Source organism: Malania oleifera, chromosome 8 (genome assembly GCF_029873635.1).
Source record: "Malania oleifera isolate guangnan ecotype guangnan chromosome 8, ASM2987363v1, whole genome shotgun sequence".
NCBI classification, from domain to species: domain Eukaryota; kingdom Viridiplantae; phylum Streptophyta; class Magnoliopsida; order Santalales; family Ximeniaceae; genus Malania; species Malania oleifera.
In genome coordinates, this window is record NC_080424.1 from 29,128,058 (window position 1) to 29,147,136 (window position 19,079).

Consider the following 19,079-nt stretch of genomic DNA (forward strand, 5'->3'; position numbering starts at 1 on the left):
GCAGTAAATAACAAGAAAGTTATTGGTCTGATGTAGCGACTACAATTTATTGCTCTCTTTAATAGGAGTTTCAGGAACAATTAGTTCTAATTAAAGCTAATGACTTTCACGCCTGGATTTCATTTTCTTAATGACACCTGGAAGAGTTTTTGATGTTTGTGGGGGGGAGGAGTTGGGAGAAAACAGAGAACAGAGAGAAAGCCAGACAGAGAACAGAGAGAAAGACAGACAATACTGTCTTTTATATTTCAAAAAATGTCGTAATGATATATTCACACATCTAGTGCAAAATATTCACTTCTCATTCCAAAAGTGTGGCACTTTCTTCCCTCTAGTAATAACACAAAAGTTACTAGTATGGTGTAGTAGCTAGCAACTCTTCTACATCTTTTTTACATTAATGATAGTTTATTGCTCTTTTTTATAAGAACTTCAAGAACGACATTTAGTTCTTATAAAAGCTAATAAATTTCAAGACTCAATGAAATCTCACTTCACTGATGGAAAAAAAAGCTTTCTGGCGCTCATGGTTTTAAATGGCAGCCACAACCATTATATAATTCTGTTTTGTATAGGGGTGAGCACAATTTGGTGAAAATCAAATTACCCGATTTAACAGATCCAATTTGGTCGGTTCGGTTTGATTTAAATTTTAATTTGGTTCGATTCGGTTCTAATTTTGGGTAAAATCGGTTTTTGATTTTCAGTTCGATTACGGGTAAATTTAATTTTAGTTAACTAATTTAACCAAATTATATAATAATTAATAATTAAATACAAATTATATATAATGTTAATTGGTATATCTTTGGGATTTTAGGGTTCCCATTTGAGGTCCTCGACCATTCCTTTCCAATTTCCACATTCCAGTTCGAGACTTCAAGCCTCCACCCTCCAGCCATCCAGAAAGTCAGCAACCATGCCAACCAGCCAGCCTCTGGCCCTCCAAGACCAGGTTTCGCACTTCGCAGTGTGCACTCTGCTGTGCTCACCTACTCCAAATACAAACTTCCATCCCACCATTTGACTAATTGCCTTCAAGATCAAGAGTCGAGGCTTCGAGAGTTTGAGTCGCCTCGCCCCTAGCCCCTTGCCGTCGTCCAAGCCCTCACCTAGTTGCCTGAGTCGATTCGCCCTCGTCGTGGCCATCGCCCTAGCCCTCGCCATGGCCATCACCCTAGCCCTCGCCGTGGTTGTCACCTCTCAGGTTGTTACTAAGTCATTTCAGGTTTGAGATTTATGCCATTTTTGAGTTTTTGATTTGACGCCCATTATGTTGAGATTTATTTTGTTCACATAATTTATAAAAGACTGTCATGCTAGTTGTGAATCTTGTGATGATCTTTTGTTCCTAGATGCTTTAATATTTGTTATCCTGGTTCGATGAAAAATTTCAAGTACATTTTAACTACACACTGTCCATTTTAGTAGTATTTTGTGTGAACACTAGATGTTGTTTGCAGGGATAATCTAGAGAATTTTCAAAAAGAGTTGTACAACGAAAGGTTTGTTTTAAATTCTTCTCTTCTTTGTGTTGTTATGGATGAGTTCAGTAAACACAGCACAACAACAACAACAACAAAACCAAGCCTTAAGTCCCACTAAGTGAGGTCGGCTATATGAATCATTTTCCGCCAATTTATGTGATCATGGACCATTTCTTTTGACAGATTCAGGGATATTAAATCCTTACTCACTATCCCCTCCCAAGTTATTTTAGGTCTACCTCTACCACTTCTACTGCCCCCCACAGTAACTAACTCACTCTTCCTCACTAGCACAAAATATGGCCTACGTTGCAAGTTTCTATACCATCTGAGTCGTCCCTCCCTTATCTTATCTTCTATATAAGCTACACCCAACTTACCGCGAATATGTTCATTCCTTCATTTATCTTTCAAATGTTATACCACTCATCCATCTAAACATTCTCATATCGGCTACTTTTACTTTTTGAATATTCTATTTCTTTGTCGCCCAACATTCTGATCCATATAGCATAGTTGGTCTTATAGCTGTCCTATAAAACTTCCCTTTTAATTTTAAGGGTATTCTACGATCACAGAGCACACTTGAAGCACTTCTCCGTTTTACCCAACTAGCTTTAACCCTACGCATTACATCATCTTCAATTTCTCCTTCAGCTTGCATAATAGATCCAAGGTATTGAAATCGACAAATGTTATTTATTTCTTCATCATCAAGTTTAACTTTGTCTCCAATATTCCTCCTAACATTACTAAATTACATTTCATATATTCTGTCTTATTTCTACTTATCCTAAAGCCTCTAGATTCCAAAGCTTCTCTCCATAATTTAACTCAGCCTCTACTCTATCCTTGATGACATCAGTATACCTACTACATACACCCTTTTTTTCTAAAACCCACCATAGAACTTCCCTAGGTATCCTATCATATGATTTCTCTAGGTCAATAATTAATTTTCTTAAAAGATATATAGCTTCTATAGTAGATCTTCTAGGCATAAAACCAATTTGATTTTTTGAGACCTTCGTTTCTAACCTTAATCTTTGTTCAACTACCCTTTCCCATAGTTTCATCGTATGACTCATAAGTTTAATTCCACAATAGTTCATACAATTTTGAATATCTCCTTTATTTTTGTATATAGGTATTAAAGTGTTTTTCCTCCATACATCTGGCATTTTCTTAGTTTTTATAATTGTATTAAAGTTTAGTAAGCATATAAAAAATGGGGTTTTGTGGTGTGTGTTGTTTGGGGATGATACTGTGATGATAGATGAGGCTTGATATGGGGTGGAATTCAAGATGGAGTCATGGATTGAAGCTTTGGAACCTAGAGGACTTAAAATAAGTGGAAATAAGACATTATATGAAATGCAACTTAAGTAATTCAAGGCAGAAAAATTCAACTATTCATGTCACAAATTTGATGTTAAGGCAAAGGAATTTTGTTTGCAGCATGATTGTTTGTTAAAGATATTACTGTATAGCATCCATAGTGATTGTACTCTGCACTCTTCTTTGTCATTAGACTTAGTGCAGCGGAGTCCATTTGAATTTGAATTTGTTTTAACCCATTTGAGAGTTCTTATTTATGATTGCACTTTTTTTTTTTTTTTTTTCAGATATTAAAGGAAAAATGAGTCATGACTTGCCTATGGAGGTGGAGGTGGAGGTGTTGGAGGATGCAAATACTACACAAGGGGCCTCCCAACCTCAACCCTCAAATCCAAGCATGACAGATGAGAGTGTTACTAATCATCCCACTGAGTCTAATCAAAAAACGAGGAAAAGAATGAGAGGAAGATCTGAAGTGTGGGATCACTTCACTAAATTTGTGCCGGAGTCCAGTGAACCTAAGGGTAAGTGTCATTATTGTCATATTGATTGCAGTGTTGATCCTAAAAAGAATGGTACGGGCACACTTTGATATCATATGGTTAGATGTCCTCAAAATCCATGTTTTGAAGAAACAAAACAAACACAACTAAATTATCAACCAACCTCAAAAAATGTAGAGGGCTTAGAGGCAACTCTTACAAATTGGAAGTTTGACCAAGAAGCGATTCGAAAGACATTATCTTAGATGGTTATTGTTGATGAATTGTCATTTAAATTTGTAGAGAATATGGGGTTTAAACATCTTATGAACGTTGCATGCCCTCGTTTTCGAATTCCATCAAGATGGACAAATTCTAGGGATTGTTATGACCTTTACATGGAAGAGAGGTTAAAGTTGAAAAAGATTTTGAAAACCTCCTCTCAAAGGGTTAGTTTCACAATTGACACGTGGATTTCCTTGCAAAAGGTGAATTATATGTGTTTGACCGCACACTTCATAGATGATGACTGAAAATTAAACAAAAGGATCCTTAACTTTTGTCCAATTTCTAGTCACAAAGGTGAGGCGATAGGTATGGCTATTGAGAGGTGTTTGCTTGATTGGAGAGTTGACAATGTGTTTACTCTAATAGTAGATAATGAAAGTTCAAATGATGGTGCAGTTGCCTACATAAAATGAAAATTTTCAAATTGGAGAAAGGACATTCTAGGGGGTTAATTCATTCACATGAGATGCATTGTACATATAATTAACCTAGTTGAGCAAGATGGTTTGAAAGAAATGGGGGATTCAGTTGCTCATGTTAAGGATGCAGCTAGATATGTTAGACATTCACCAGCAAGGTTGAAAAATTTCAAGCGTTGTGTAGAGATAGAAAAAGCAGAGTGGAAAAAGATGTTGTGCCTAGATGATAGTACTCGATGGAATTCTACTTATATGATGCTAGACATAGCTCAAAGATATGAAATAGCTTTTGATAGGTTTAGGGATGAAGATCCTTTTTAAGAATTGAGCTTGAGGCTAGCTAGGGATGGCACACCAAGTAGATTTGATTGGGAAAAAATAGAAAGTTTGTGATGTTTTTGGAACACTTCTATGGCCTCACTTCACAAGTTTCAAGTTCTTTGTGTGTTAAAAGCAATACCTTTTTTGATGAAATTAGTGGGATTGATTGTCTTCTGAAAGAGTGGGAAACTAGTGATGACTTGGAAAGAGTTTAATGAGTATGAAAATGATGGAAAAATACAACAAGTATTGGGGAATAATTGAGAAAATGAATATGTTTATTTTTGTAGCATCCGTTTTTTACCCTCGAGGTAAGTTGGAATTTGTGCAATATGATATTTCCACAATGTATGAAGGTGACAAAGATTTATTGATGGGGAAAAAGGTTAAGGATGCCACATTTGAATTGTTCGCTGAGTATAAGAAGTTGTCACAATCTAAAAATGAAGAATCAAGCAGAAGTGAAACTTCAAGCTCCACTGGTCCAGGGGAAGCACAACAAAAGTTCAAAAGTTTGTATCAAAAATTCAAGACTCAAATTGAAGGTGGAGATAACAAACCAGACTTGGATAGGTATTTGGGTGAGGCTTGTGAAAAGGATGTGGAGGGCTTTGATATTTTGGAGTGGTGGAAGTTAAATAGTCCAAGGTTTCTCGTCGTTTCACATATGGCTCGTGACATCTTAGCACTTAGCAGTACCCATCTCCACAGTTGCTTCAGAGTCTGCTTTTAGCACCGGAGGACATGTTCTCGATGCCTTTGAGAGTTCTTTGACTCCTAAAATTGTGCAAGCTCTTATATGTAGCAAGATTAAACCCAGGGTTCATCTACTCCAATTAAGGTTGAAGAAGACTTAGATGACCTTGAAAATCTGGAAAAAGGTACCACTATATTTATATATATATAGTAAAAAATTTTCATTTGTTCATTGAATGATTAGTTATTATAACTTACAAGTGCTTCTGTACAATTTTTTAGAGTTGTCAAAGGTTGCATTGGAGTCCACAACTGATGAATACGCATTGACAAAGAAAGACAACGGGTTAGTTTCACATTAAGATTATGCTTAAGAGCTTTGTCATAGAGATTACATGCTATCAATTATCATTATTGACAATATATAATTTATTATTTTGGCATATTGTAGAAAACTTGGAATTTTAATGGCTTGTCATTTTCAAATATTTACAGCACAGGAGCTGAGGAGTGGGAGTGGTAGCTGATGTATGAAGCCATTTCAATTTTTCTTGCAATTTTTGTATTAATTTTGTACAAACAATTTAGATTTCATGTTGTTTTTTGTTTTAATTTTGCACAAACAATTTAAATTTCATGTTTAATCTATAATATAATAGTAGGGATTTTGGACTCTCGAGAGTTGAGCATAGTATGGACTCTAGACCCTTGAGACTCAAGGGAATTTTATGGATTTATGCTGACAATGCTTGAACTAGGAATATGGATTTATTATATAATTTATATTTATATGCTCAAAGTCAATTAGGTGTGGCAAACTAGCAACTCAACCAATTTTGTTCAAAGTAAATTTGAGTATTTGACGACTTTTTTGCTAAGGAGAATTTGAATTTAAGTAAATTTTGGTTAATTTTGTTAAATGTTAAAGACTTACATGAGTAACATCTTAGTATCTTACAGTGTTTACCATGTATTAATAATTGATTGATATAATTAAAGTAAAAAAAAATTTTATAAAAATATAACATGGATGCAATAGTAATGATTTTTGAAAATCAATAAGTTGAATTTTGGAAGCATACAAAGCATGTTTTCTTTTTCCCATAATTAATTGTAATTTAGTTCAGTTAAATTCATTTACCGAATTAACTGAAAATTCGATTCGGTCAAGTAAGGGTTGGGTAATAAGGTTAATTCAGTCGGTTCGGTTATGCCATATTGTTAACCGATTTTATTTTTTTTTGTTAAATCAGTTAATTGACCGAACCGGCCGAATGCACACCCCGAGTTCTGTAATGGATTTACGGGGTCACTGTACACAATTAAACGCAGCTATAGCTGGGAATGAAAAAAACTCTAGCAGCAGCAACTACTACAGCCACTACAGGACTGTCATAACACAATATTATTTTTTGTTCATCCAATTTTGCTTCACATTTTCTCTCTTTTTCCTTCTGTAAATCAATCGAATGAGCCGCATGAAGAGAACGGGAAGAAAATTATGAGGATGACAAGGATACAAAATTATTAATTTTCTGGACTTGCATTACTTAGCAGTTTGATATCAACAACTTTTTTGTTAAACATGTTTATTTTATTTTGGTGATATTAGTAATTTGGTATTTCTTTTCTATTTTGTCCATCTTTGTGCATTAATAATAGATGAACTTACCAAAAGATATCAGAATTGGGGCTCTGTGGTGTACTCTCTTTGCAAATGATATTATCTTGATTTATGAAACTAGCAGTGATCGAGAAAAGCTTTATACACTCCAGGTGTTAAGATAAGTAGAAATAAGATAGAATTCAAGAAACGTAATTTTAATCATTTTAGGATGAATAGTGAAGAAAAAATCAAACTTGATGGTCAAGTAGACTTTGGGATCTATTGTGCAGGCTAAAGGGAAATGTAATACACAGAGTTAAAGCAAGTTGGGCAAAAAGGGCAACTACTTTGGCGTGTTGTGTGATAGTAGAATGTCCTTAAAATTATGCTTGCTTTACATTTGTAACATTAACACTTGAATAGTTTTTTCCCCCCTTTAAACTCAATATTAAAAGAATATCATCCTTAAAGGCACGAAATGTTAGACATGATTTTTTCCATGTCAACAAAGAACTGCTCAAAGTAACCAAATCATTAAGAAAAGACTCCATCCATCAAATATACATACCTTAACCTCTTTATATAGTTTCTTTTCCCATACGTACAGCTTCTCCAATGTTGAGGAAAGGGTGCAATGCTTCATGTTGTTGGACCTTCCAGGATCCCTGTAGTAGGTTTTGGCCATTTTCATCGTGCTAGAAGCTAATCCTACTGACCGCCTAGATGGGGGTTGTGAAGATGACACAAAAGATGAAATAAAATACAGAATCCTGGAAAAGATCACTGCATAAACATGCATGAGTTTCAATAAAGAAGCAAAAATAGAAATTTTGTCTCAGGACAACAAATATTGCGAAATAAAGAATTTCTAATTTACAGCATGAAACCAAAGACTTAACTTCATACATTGGAATCATCAGCACTCAAGTAAAACAATCATTTTTTTCCCATGTAAGAAAACAATCATATTTGACTGTTGCAATCAATTTTCAGAAAAATCTAATCAAGACAAAAAGAAACAATATCATATGGACTTTTGCTTGCAAATTAGATAATGTGCTCCTGCCGGAGGCTGCTTACATTGTGATTTATAGAGAACCAACAAAAGCAATAATTTAACAGTATGCATACTGGGGGAAATTGCAAACTTCCACAAGATTAAAGTAAACAACGTAGAAAATGTCCAGAAAAAAATTATTAAAGGGGCAACAATAACATCAATTTTACAGGGTAAAGTCAAAAATGAAGCATCTTAAGTGTAATCTCGAGGGCTAATTCCTCTTCTTGTTTAATTGTGCTTTCCTGCCATGAAATGAATTAAAACGCAACAACTACGTAGAACTCATAATGACAGCAAATTAACAGCAGATGTGTTATCTTGCAGAGATGGGTTATACCAAACAACCATATCTATCACATGATTATCAAGGCACAATTATGCAAATACACTACTACATCAATCGAAAAGCCACATAAATGTGAACCCTTAGACAATAGAATAAATTTTGAAAATGCAAAATATATAAAGCAGCTATATTCAGGACAGCGATGCCAAGGATATAGTGAACAAATTATGGACCAAAAATAAAAAGAAATGCAGAAAAAAAATTAGAAATGGCTTTTTCTTCTAAACTTGCCTCGAGAAAATACCATCGAGGCATCCATTGTCCTCACATGTATGAAAACCCATTGACTAGAAGTCATTTGATTCACAATATAATGAATCCTCAAAAAACAGTCTCAAAAAACAAAGACAGCTGTTTGAAACTGCTGGTAATAATATATAAAAACGTACCCATCACCTTAAGAAGGAAAAGGAAAATAATAAAAGAAAGAGAATTCCACATTTTCTTTCTGTTACAATACATGAGGACAGCCATTGTACAGCCCATTCAAAATGAACATGAGAATGTTTAAAGAGAAACTAAGCTCTTTTTTTTTTTCCTTTATTTTTCAGAACAAAAAAGGCTACTGAGAGTGAATAGAAATTAAACTGATAGCTACAATTAAAGTAGATCTTAAAAAGCAAAATTGTGAAGCAATCAAGACAAGCACTGATCAACTTACAACAACTAACAAGAATAGCTGAAAGCTAACCTTTGAGTGCAGTTTCTCTGGGATGGTAAGGCAGCTTGCCTACCTCTAGCATCAGAGCAACATCTTTTCCATAACTCGAAGCACTCTCAAATTCATCCCTGATTTCTCTCACAACCTCCTGAAGGTCCCGTGTGCCATATGTTGATAATTTGGTCGAAGTACTTGGCTCCGTAGATTCAATCTCCTGAGCCAATGGCTCGTCTTCCCCAAAATTCACTTCGTTCTTCCCAGGACTCTCCTCTCCAGGCCTCTTTGACACAATAGTATCAGGACTGCTCTCTATCTCCTTGCCTGTTCCCCCTGAGAACTCAGCATCCTGTTTCTCTGCTTGATCTTTATTATGTACAGGCGCTGCCATCGAAGTGCCCTCACTTGAACTTTTATTTACATTTTCACTGCTCAATTTCTTCTCCTTGGGTATTTCTTTGAAGACTCCTTGATCTGTTTCCTCTTCTAACTCAGGAATTCCCTCCCTCTCCCTCACTTCCTTCGAATCAGGACTACTGGAAATGGACCCATATCCATATCTAGGCTGTGAATAATAACCAGTATAACCACTATCATATGAGTAAAATGGATTTAAAAAGTCCCACGCAGAGACATTAGGTGAAGGAGGAGCCGGTGGCTCCACCGGATGACTCGGTTGTCCAGTATTATAAGCATCATGGGACGGCTCACCCGTCGAAAACCCAAAGAATCCCCCATTGCCATATTGGGGATAGTTCGACTGTGGATAATTCGAATGCTGATCACTCCATTGAGCAGATACAGGCTGCGGCTCCTCATAAATCACTGAAGGCATTGCAGTCGAAGATTTTTTCATGAAATATGCATATGAATTCACCCCAGGTTGGCTCCAATCTCTGGGAGGCTCATAGTATGAATGAGGCTCCTCCATTTCTGTGATTTTCTCCATGCGAATATGCCCGGAGGAAGATGAACACAAATCAGAATCAGAATCAGACGACAAATGCAAATGAGAGCATTCGTCTTCTTCTTCTTCTTCTTTCTCGTCTAGAGAGTGAAGGTGTGAGGGCGAAGCTGAGTGCGAAATCGATAGAGACGAAGAAGAGCTTCTACTAACCGCGTTAATGTCGTTCCCTTTATTCTTATTCTTCGTCTTGCCTTTGTCTGAGGGTAACTTTAGAACCGGCGAATCCAGAGGCGAAGAAACCCCAATTACAAACTCTTCGTCCACAAATCGACGAAAGGCATCACCAACATCTTTCAGAGATCGAAAATAGGATACGTGTGCGGCGGCAAGAGCGTACCGATGCTCGGAGGCCGCTTTAACCAACTCCTTTCTCTCTCTACAGAGCGTCACCAATGGCAAATCCTCTACCTTCGATGCTCCACAGCCCATATCAACCTCGTTAAGCAAAACCCAAATCCAAACACTAGATCATCACACCTCCACAGTCCCCACATCATTTCGTCCGTGTCTCTCCGTGCCAATGCAGACCACGTTCAAACATTGTGAAGCAGAGATTTCTCAAGCACCAGATCCAACGAAAAAAAAAAACCCCCAAAATTACAAAACAGAAAAGGCGAAGTTATGGAAACAGGAAGAAACACAAAACTCGCAAACGAAGAAGAAGAAGAAGAAGAAGAAGACTAGAGAATTACTACAGTGCAGAGAAAACATGGAGTCCTCCTATATGACAAAACAATAACTATGACTAAAAAATAAAAACAGACAATTTTTTTGGGAAACCTGAGCGTTGAAAGTTGGGAAGAGGGCTCGTTACCGTCCATGAGAGCGAGAGGAGAGACAGAAAATCAGGGGATCGATCGTTTGAATCAGGGAATGCGAAAGGGAGTAAGTTTTGAACGTTTGAAAAGGAAAAGAATATTAAAAATAAAAACTTAGAGATGTGTGAAGGGAGGCCCGTAAATTTTTTAAGGTCGTCTTCTTCTTCTCTTCTTCTTCGTCTCGAGTCTGTCAGAGTTGCAGAGGACGCTGTCATCATGACATTTGCGCTCTCCTCTCTGTCTCTCTCTCTCTCTCTCTCTCTCTCTCTCTACGCTGTTTTGGGATTGTCAGCCCTGTCAGAACTCAAAAGAGTCTTTCCACTATAAAAATTCCCCCGCTTTTAAATTTTTATTATTATATCCTTATTAATTTTTTATCACAGAAGGAAAGTGGGCTTTTTAAATTTTCAATAACGAATAAAAAGTAAACTAATTAAAAAGGAAACTTTCCTTTCTAATGAACCCCCTCATTAAACTGCCCCTACCTCAACGCATCATTCATGGTCTCCTTCCTAATTTTCTTGACATGATTTATTGCAAGTTAGGTCACCTATAATGTGATCTCTCATTTTAAAAAAAATTATGCACATTAACCTTTTCAACATGTTACTTGCGACTTACATATTTAATATAACAAATTATGGAATGGTCACAACGTCCTGAAAAAGGTTCAGAATGGTGAAAAATAATTATATTAAAAATTGATAAAATCGTCACTATAAGGTAAGAAATCAATAGTTTTAATCTACTTTCATCAGGAGTTCAATTATGCGAGAGAAAGATATTTGCACTCCCTATACACACGTTATACAAACGATACATAATTAATCATGAATTATCCATAAATTAAATCTAATAGTCTTTAATTAACCCAATTAGAATAAATAATTAAATAAATAAATAAACAAATAAATAAAATTTAAAAGGAAAATGAAAATCAAAGTGCAATTATGAAATGTCTAATAAGACCTCCAAACGAGGGGAACTTCTTAGATAAACCCCTCTTAACACTAATATAGGTGAGGTCTAAAATATCTTTTTATCCTTTATTAAATCATCATGCACTCAAAAATTTTGAAAGGAAAATGAAAATCAAAGTGCAATTAGGAAATGTCTAATAAGACCTTCAAACGAGAGAATCTTGTTAGATAAATCCCCCTTAACACTGATATAAGTGAGGTCTGAAATGTCTTTTTATTCTTTATTAAATCATCAAAATGCATACACTCAAAAATCAAGTAAAATCATCAAATTTTAATCAAAAGAATCTTCAAAAATATTCTCAGATTATTCTAAAATTTTGCAAAGTTTTTTGAAAATTTTCAACATTTTTTCTAAAAAATTTTGAAATTTTTAAAGGTTTTTCCTCCTTTTTTTGACATTTTATTTTTTTATTTTTTAAAAATTTGAGTCAAAATAACTCAAATATTTATTTTATTTTAAAAAAATTCATGATTTTTATTATTTTTTCCAATTTTCAAAAATTAAAATTTTAAAAATAAACTAAAATAAAATAAATAAATAAAAACCATCGGCTCAGGAAAACAAACTAGTTCAGCCGGTTTGAACCGAGTCAATTGATTCAGTTTAGTGGGCCATGTGTGCACTCACAGTGGTGACACATGGCATCTTTTAATTTATTGTTTTTTTTTTAAATTCACTGTACTACCACGTGGCAACTTCAGGTCTCTCTCTCTTTATATATATATATATATGCAACAAGGTGACATTTTTCAGGTGGTTTGGGATATTTAAAACAGATTGTTGACGTGGTAGCAATCTAACAATTCAAAAAAAAAAAAAAAACATAGATCAGACAATTTAGATCGCACCACGTAACCCTTTTAAATATTTGGTCCTAGTTGTAACACATGTCCCACTACTTCCCATTTTTCTCTCTCTCCTCGCCTCTTCCTCTCTTCACTCTTTTTTTCTCCTCACAACTCCTCTCTCTCTCTCTCTCTCTCTCTCTATGCTTTCTCCTTCCTTTTCGAATTCCTTTTATTTTCTTCTCTTATTTCATTCTTTCTCTCTCTTTTATTTCTCTTTTTGTTCTCTATTCTTCTCTCTCTCTTCCTCTTCTTTCTTTTCTCTCCTTCTCTTTCTCTTCTCCTCTATGTTTTCTCTTTCTTCTTCCTTGTATTTTTTTTTTTTTTCTATATTTCTATTTCTTTTTATTATTTGTATTTTTTATTAAAGGATAAATAAAATTTGTTTATTTTTGTTATATAAGCCTGGACTATTTAGGGTGTCTACAGGAGTCATTTTATTAAAAATTTAAAATTTTACTCTACTTCTTAACAATTAAAAAAATATGAATATATACTAGCATATATTAATATTGCCATGAAAAAGCTCTTTTTATTTACTTTTTGTGCTCAAAATAAATAAAGAATTTAAAATTAATTTTAATGAAAATTCTTTTGTAACTCATTTGAAAATCTTGGTTGAAACAAAGTTTTGAGTTTCATTTCCATCTTAGATGTGAAGCTTAGTTTAATTTAATAATGTCATGTGTTGGCAGGTCCAAAATTTAAGAGAGAGAGAGAGAGAGAGAGAAAATCAATAACAATCATAGCTAATAACAAATGTAAAAGCATAACACAAGAAATCAATTATTAGTTATGTGTTGAATTCTCTTTGGATTAGTTTGTATTTCTTTCTATTCAAAGGCAAAAATGTTAGAAAAATGATTTTTAATATTCAAATGCTCTAATGTAAATTTTTTTTTTCTATTTTCAAATTTTTGTAAATAAAATAATACATAATCTCATTAAGTTTATCTCTAGTGTTGTCGCATAAGGTACTGAAATTAAACTTAAAAATAATAATCAATCATTCAAGTATAATTATATTAATTGTAACAAAATTTTGCTTCCAACTAAATGAATAAATTAATCAATAAATAATGAGTTAACAAAATTTTCAAGTGTTATTTTCTATTGTTGTTTGTGGTGTGACTCTTATACTTTGGATTTCATAAACCAAAAAGAAAGAAAAACATGAAGGGGCAGCACAGCAGGAGCTCGTCGACGAGTGCCCTAAGGTCGTCAACGAGGAGGAGGTAAGGACTTGTCAACAAGTGTCCTGTGCTCGTCGACGAGAAGATCCCAAGAGGCCTAAAAATTCAAAGTTTCTAAGATACCAAGAGTAGAAAAATGGGATCGTCGACGAGTGGAATGATTCTTCAATGAGTGTTCTTCTTGGTCTTGTCGACAAATCCTCTGTTCTTGTCGACTAGTTTTGGGCTGCGAGCAGTTTTTTAAATTTTAAATTTGAACGTTGGGTTGACTGGGTAATTGGAGGGAAACCTCCAAGAGAGTGTTATATATGTCATTATGGGCATGTATTGAAAAGAAGAGTGATCATTTGAGAAGTGTATTGTATACTTTGTGATTTCCATAGTGAATTTTGTGTGTCATTACTTCCAAAGATGTAGGCTTTGTCAAACAACATAAATCTTGTTGTTGCTCTGGTTCTAATTGTGTTTCATTTACTTGTTATATTTATTCCACTGTGATTCTTAATTATTCGATCCATATCACAACATCTATTAAATTTGTAATCAATAAGGTTAGTATCAGAATAACCAAGCGATTGAAATTATTATGTTGTGTAAAAAAAACCTCCAAATATGCATAGCGGAATGTATATTTGTATGTAAAGAATCAAACACACACTGCAGCACTCTAATAGTGAAAATACAGAAAAATCCACAACCATAGTAATTAAATGAAAGCAATAACAATCACAAAGACACAATAAATATTACATGGTTCGACAATGCTTAATCGGGAGCAAACGGTAAGGATTCACTATCTTCTTGTATAAATTACAAGAACAATACAATCCTCTCTTCTCTTACAACCATCTCACATCAACCGTACTCTAAATATATCAAACATGACATATATATAGAGTTTCTGGAGGTTTTCCCTCCAAATCCCAACCATATTAACATCCATTGTTCAAATTTTGAAATTTATGTTGGGTGTTTTAAGCCAAACCGTCGACAGTTTCAGACAAAATGCAATTGCTTGAAAATCCTGCTCCAAACCATCAACGATTAGAGCCAATACGTGGACGGTTTCCCCTACTGCTACTTGATTCCCTTCATGCTTTCCTTTTGTGTATGCTAACACTCAGTATGTGAGCCACACTTCACAACATATTGTCATCAGGATAAAAAGACTGAATTTTTGTATCTTTAAGTAAAATAATACTCATTTTGATTATATTAAAATCAAGCATATACTAAATTGAATTTTATCTTTGAGATCCAAGTCCACTTCCAATTAATATCTTTTTGATAAACTTTAAAGATAGTTTATAAAAGCTTTTACCATAAAGTTCTCTAGAAATTTTAAATTTTTAAAGAGACTAATTCTTTTTTTCCTCAAATTTTAGATGAGCTCAATTAGACGTGATAAAATGGATTAGGTCATGTAATTCATGTCGAATTATTAAGTAATTGCAATCCTTATTCGACTCAATTAAATGACAGGTGTATGGCGGTTCAAATCAGATAATTCGTGGCTAATGACGGATAATTTATCATTTCCATCACAAGTATAATTTTTTTTTTATCATTCGATGAACAATTTATTTCATAACATAATATTTGAAATAATTTTTTAAATTATGATATGGTTGTTAGATTACCACTTTACGTAAAAGTTTAAGCTGTTAGGTTGTGGGCCAATAATGTATATCAAGCTTTAACACTCTCCCGCACGTGCAGTCCGATAGCAAGTGGAGAGATAAACAGATGACAAATAATGTATCAGAGCTATGGTTACTAGGAAGTCATGGGATCTAATCTTGTCGCCCGTCTTTATTCTGTGACATTATTTGTCATCTGTTTATCTCTTCACGTGCTATCGGGCTGCACGTGCGGAGGAGTGTTAAAGCTTGATATACATTGTTGGTCCACAACCTAACAACTTAAGCTTTTAGGTAAAGTGGTAATCTAACAATGGTAAATTATTAAGTATTTAATAACCAATCATAAAGTTATATATATATTTTTATTTTTAAGATCATGAATTTATTTTTTGTTTTGATAATGAGAATTAGGCATTTGAACTTGAGTTTAAGTGGCATATGGAATAAACTCGGAGACGCATATAATAGTATTAGCTCGAGAATAAGAAATTTAGGGTGGCCGTTAGTCAATTAGACTTAGACTAACCAGTTGATACCTCATAAACATAGATATATGAAATTATCTATAAATTTAAGCATTAATTGTTAGTAAATTAGTAAATGTTCAAAGGATAAAACTTAAAATTTGCCAACCAACTCTTGATTTATTATGTGTGATCAATTATTAATTAATTTGAGTGAATAATAAATTTTTATCCCTTCTATTAAATCTAAGCTCACATTTGTGTGAGCAAATGAGCGGGGGAGGCGTTGTGTGGGTCATCGTTAGGGCGAGAAAGAGGGAGAAGGTTCTAAAAGTGTTGGGTGGTGGTGGATTGGTGAAAGAGACGTACGTGTGCATAAAAGAGTAGTAGGAGTAGCGCTTCTACTATCACTGTTAGTGAGAGAGAGAGAGAGAGAGAGATGGTTGGCCAAATCTTCCCTCCAATTTGGAGAAGTTAAATGAGTTGGCCTGATTCTAACAAACCCCCCCCCATCTGTCGGGCCCACCTCTTTTTCTTTTTTTTTTTTCATTGAGATGGAGAGTTTGGTGTTCACTAAATAAATTCAAATTTAAGTAAATTTAGGTAAATTATAATATTAAATTTTATTCTATATATTTTATTTACATAAATTTTAATTTAATGTGTAAAATTTGTAATTTCAAACGAAGTATGAGTTTGTATTGTGAAACCAGTGACAATTATGATGAATAGTACGAAAAAACACAGAAATAATACAACAAAAATACATAATTTAATGTGGTTCTGCAGTATGCTTACATCCACAGGAATAAGTGGCGGCTGGATTTCCCTAGTCGTACAAAACTATTCGAAAAATTCTTCAAATATCCCTGTACCATACCGTGGGGATATTGCTCCCGCCCTCAACCCATTAATCGTCCCAACTAATAAAACAGTAAAATAAAAGCCCAAAAGGCTAATGTCGTCATTCCACTCCGCTCTACTTTCGACATCAGCCTACTTTTTCTGTAGTAACTCGAAAAAAAAAAAGTATGAAAGAAAAAATATTAATTATTAATAAAATAATTAATTAAACCTTATTAAATTAATGTTTTAAATAAATGATATATTGGATATAAAGGTATATATATATATATATTCAATTTCAAAATTCATAGATACATTATAATATTAATATAATAAAATTGAATATATATGTGTATATATATATATATATATATATTAATGAAATAAATTAAATGCAACATGATGAATTGGATTTCAATTTGAAATCCAATTCCAATTTCTCACCTGAGCCAAATTTCATCTCCAAGGCAACTCTCTGCCTTTCATTTCTCTCTCAATTTCTCACGTACACTTCTCCATGTATGTCTCTCTCTTCTTAATTTCTTGATGATATTCAGCTAATCGGGAAATGAAAGGTGCCATTAAATTCTTAGTTCTGCCACCAATATTTCTATTAGAGTGGATTTATCGTGAGAGCGGCGTAGGCACAATTCCTGGGATAAGATAATTTTTCTTTATTTTCTCAAGTTCTCCTTAGATTTTCAGTCAAATCGACGATCGGACACTATCACGGGGTCCTAATCGTGATCGTCATCATTTTTTATAAAGTAAATTTTCAATTTAGGTTTCTTAGACATCATTCAAAAGCGAGAGTAGGATTTGAAGAATTAAGTAAATTAATTATATTTGAGGGTATAATTATTTATTTGGAATTTATGGACTTATGAAATATTAAAATAATATTTTATTTAGGATTGATTTAATGAAATTAGGATTTTTGATTCAGGATCCGGGTGAGCGCCGCAGGCATCAGTTTGAGATTCCTGTTGGTGTAGTTCAACAAAACCAAGTAAGGAAATAAATTAAGTCAAATTTTTCATGAAAATATTTACTATTTTATAGCATTTTATTCCAAGAAATTATGTATAGCATAAAATTATGTTTGGAAAATTTACTACTGCTAACAGGAAATTGTTTTAGTACATTTAATTAGGGAAAATGATTTTAGTGTAGATTTTATTAGTAGAACATGATTTACTTTTGTGTAGCATGGGTATAGAATTTTATGATTTTATTTAATGGCAAAATGCTATATTTCCAGAATAAGCATGCTATCACTGTTTCAGGAAATTGTGAAAAACAGTACAGAAATATGTTTAAAGTACATTATAATGCAACAGCGCAAGAGTCGTAATTTATATGATATGGCGTAAGGGTTGTAATTTATATGAAATGACGCAAGGGCTATAATTTATATGATATGATATGCCGGCACAAGGGCCGTGATGTATGATATGCTATTTTCATGAAATTATTATTATGTCAGATATTATGATGAAATAGTTATGTTCAACATATGAAACATAGTATATGATATTAGGACCCAAATGACTAAGTTTAGTTCAATTTTCAGGAGTACGGTACCGTAACTATATATATTCAGATTATGATAGTGCAATCGCACGATCATAGTGTAATAAGGTGGCAGTCGATGTGACTTCAGTGTAGTTTGGAGATGTTTCCCTGGCAGTCCGGACCAGGTGGGGCAGGCCCATCGTACTTACAAATAAGAGATTTTGATCTATCATGGTCGGCTAGCCATTGTTAGGTCCCGCCTTCGGGCTGCACAACTCAGTCATGTGGGGGTAATACATGACACCAGCTAGTTATCCATCCTGAGATTTATTTCACGTATTATACAGTTGTATAAGATGATTTACACGTACATAGACATAGCATGACATGTATGTTACTTTTAAATATGTTTATTCAGTAAATTATCAAACAGTTTTCACAAATATGATTTATATACAGTATATGCTTATGACACATGAAAATCCCCATGTTGCCATACATTGATATTAGTTTATTTCCCTTACCGAGAGGTGTCTCACCCCAGCTCTAAAACATTTCAGGGAATTCAGGTAGAGGAGCGAATAGAGCTCCGCAGCATTAGTGGTCGCCCGATCTGCCCTACCAGAAGGGTAAGTCGCTATGCTAGGGTCATATGGGTTTTTGGGTATTGACCTTAGGGAACTTTATGATCATTTTGGGATGTGTGTATATTTATATGACTGGTTGTAAAACTTTGGTATTATATTTGGAAGGTTGGTTTGTTATGTATATGATGTATATTTTCCGCTGCTAGGGTGTTAGTGATATATGACAGGTTTATTCCTCAATACTCACGGGTCTGGGTGGAATATGTTTATGGTTATCATGATAATTAGCATGCTATTATGTAAATATATATATATATATATATATATATGGTAAATTAGGCAGGTCGTTATAGTTTGGTATCAGAACTTAGGTTGCTAGGTTCTGTAGACTTTAGAGTGCAGTAGAAACAATAGCAGAGTTTAGGTCAAAGGGTTTGAGGTTTGGTTTTGCAGTCTAAAGGCAGGACTTCCGTAGTGATTTCTGTGTCTTTCCTGGGGTGATGATTTCAAGAAAGT

At 34.0% G+C, this 19,079-nt stretch overlaps 1 protein-coding gene across 1 annotated transcript in view; it reads right to left on the minus strand.

The window, feature by feature from the left end:
* LOC131161959 (protein ROLLING AND ERECT LEAF 2) overlaps positions 1–10,821 on the minus strand; it is a 29,200-nt gene extending 18,379 nt beyond the window's left edge. The window contains exons 1-2 of the mRNA XM_058118029.1: positions 8,735–10,821; positions 7,206–7,420 (exon numbers count right to left, since the gene is read on the minus strand). Coding sequence (XP_057974012.1) covers positions 7,206–7,420; positions 8,735–10,097 — 1,578 coding nt within the window. The 5' untranslated portion in view covers positions 10,098–10,821. The remainder of the gene's footprint in view (positions 1–7,205; positions 7,421–8,734) is intronic.
* Between the last annotated feature and the right edge of the window lie 8,258 nt (positions 10,822–19,079).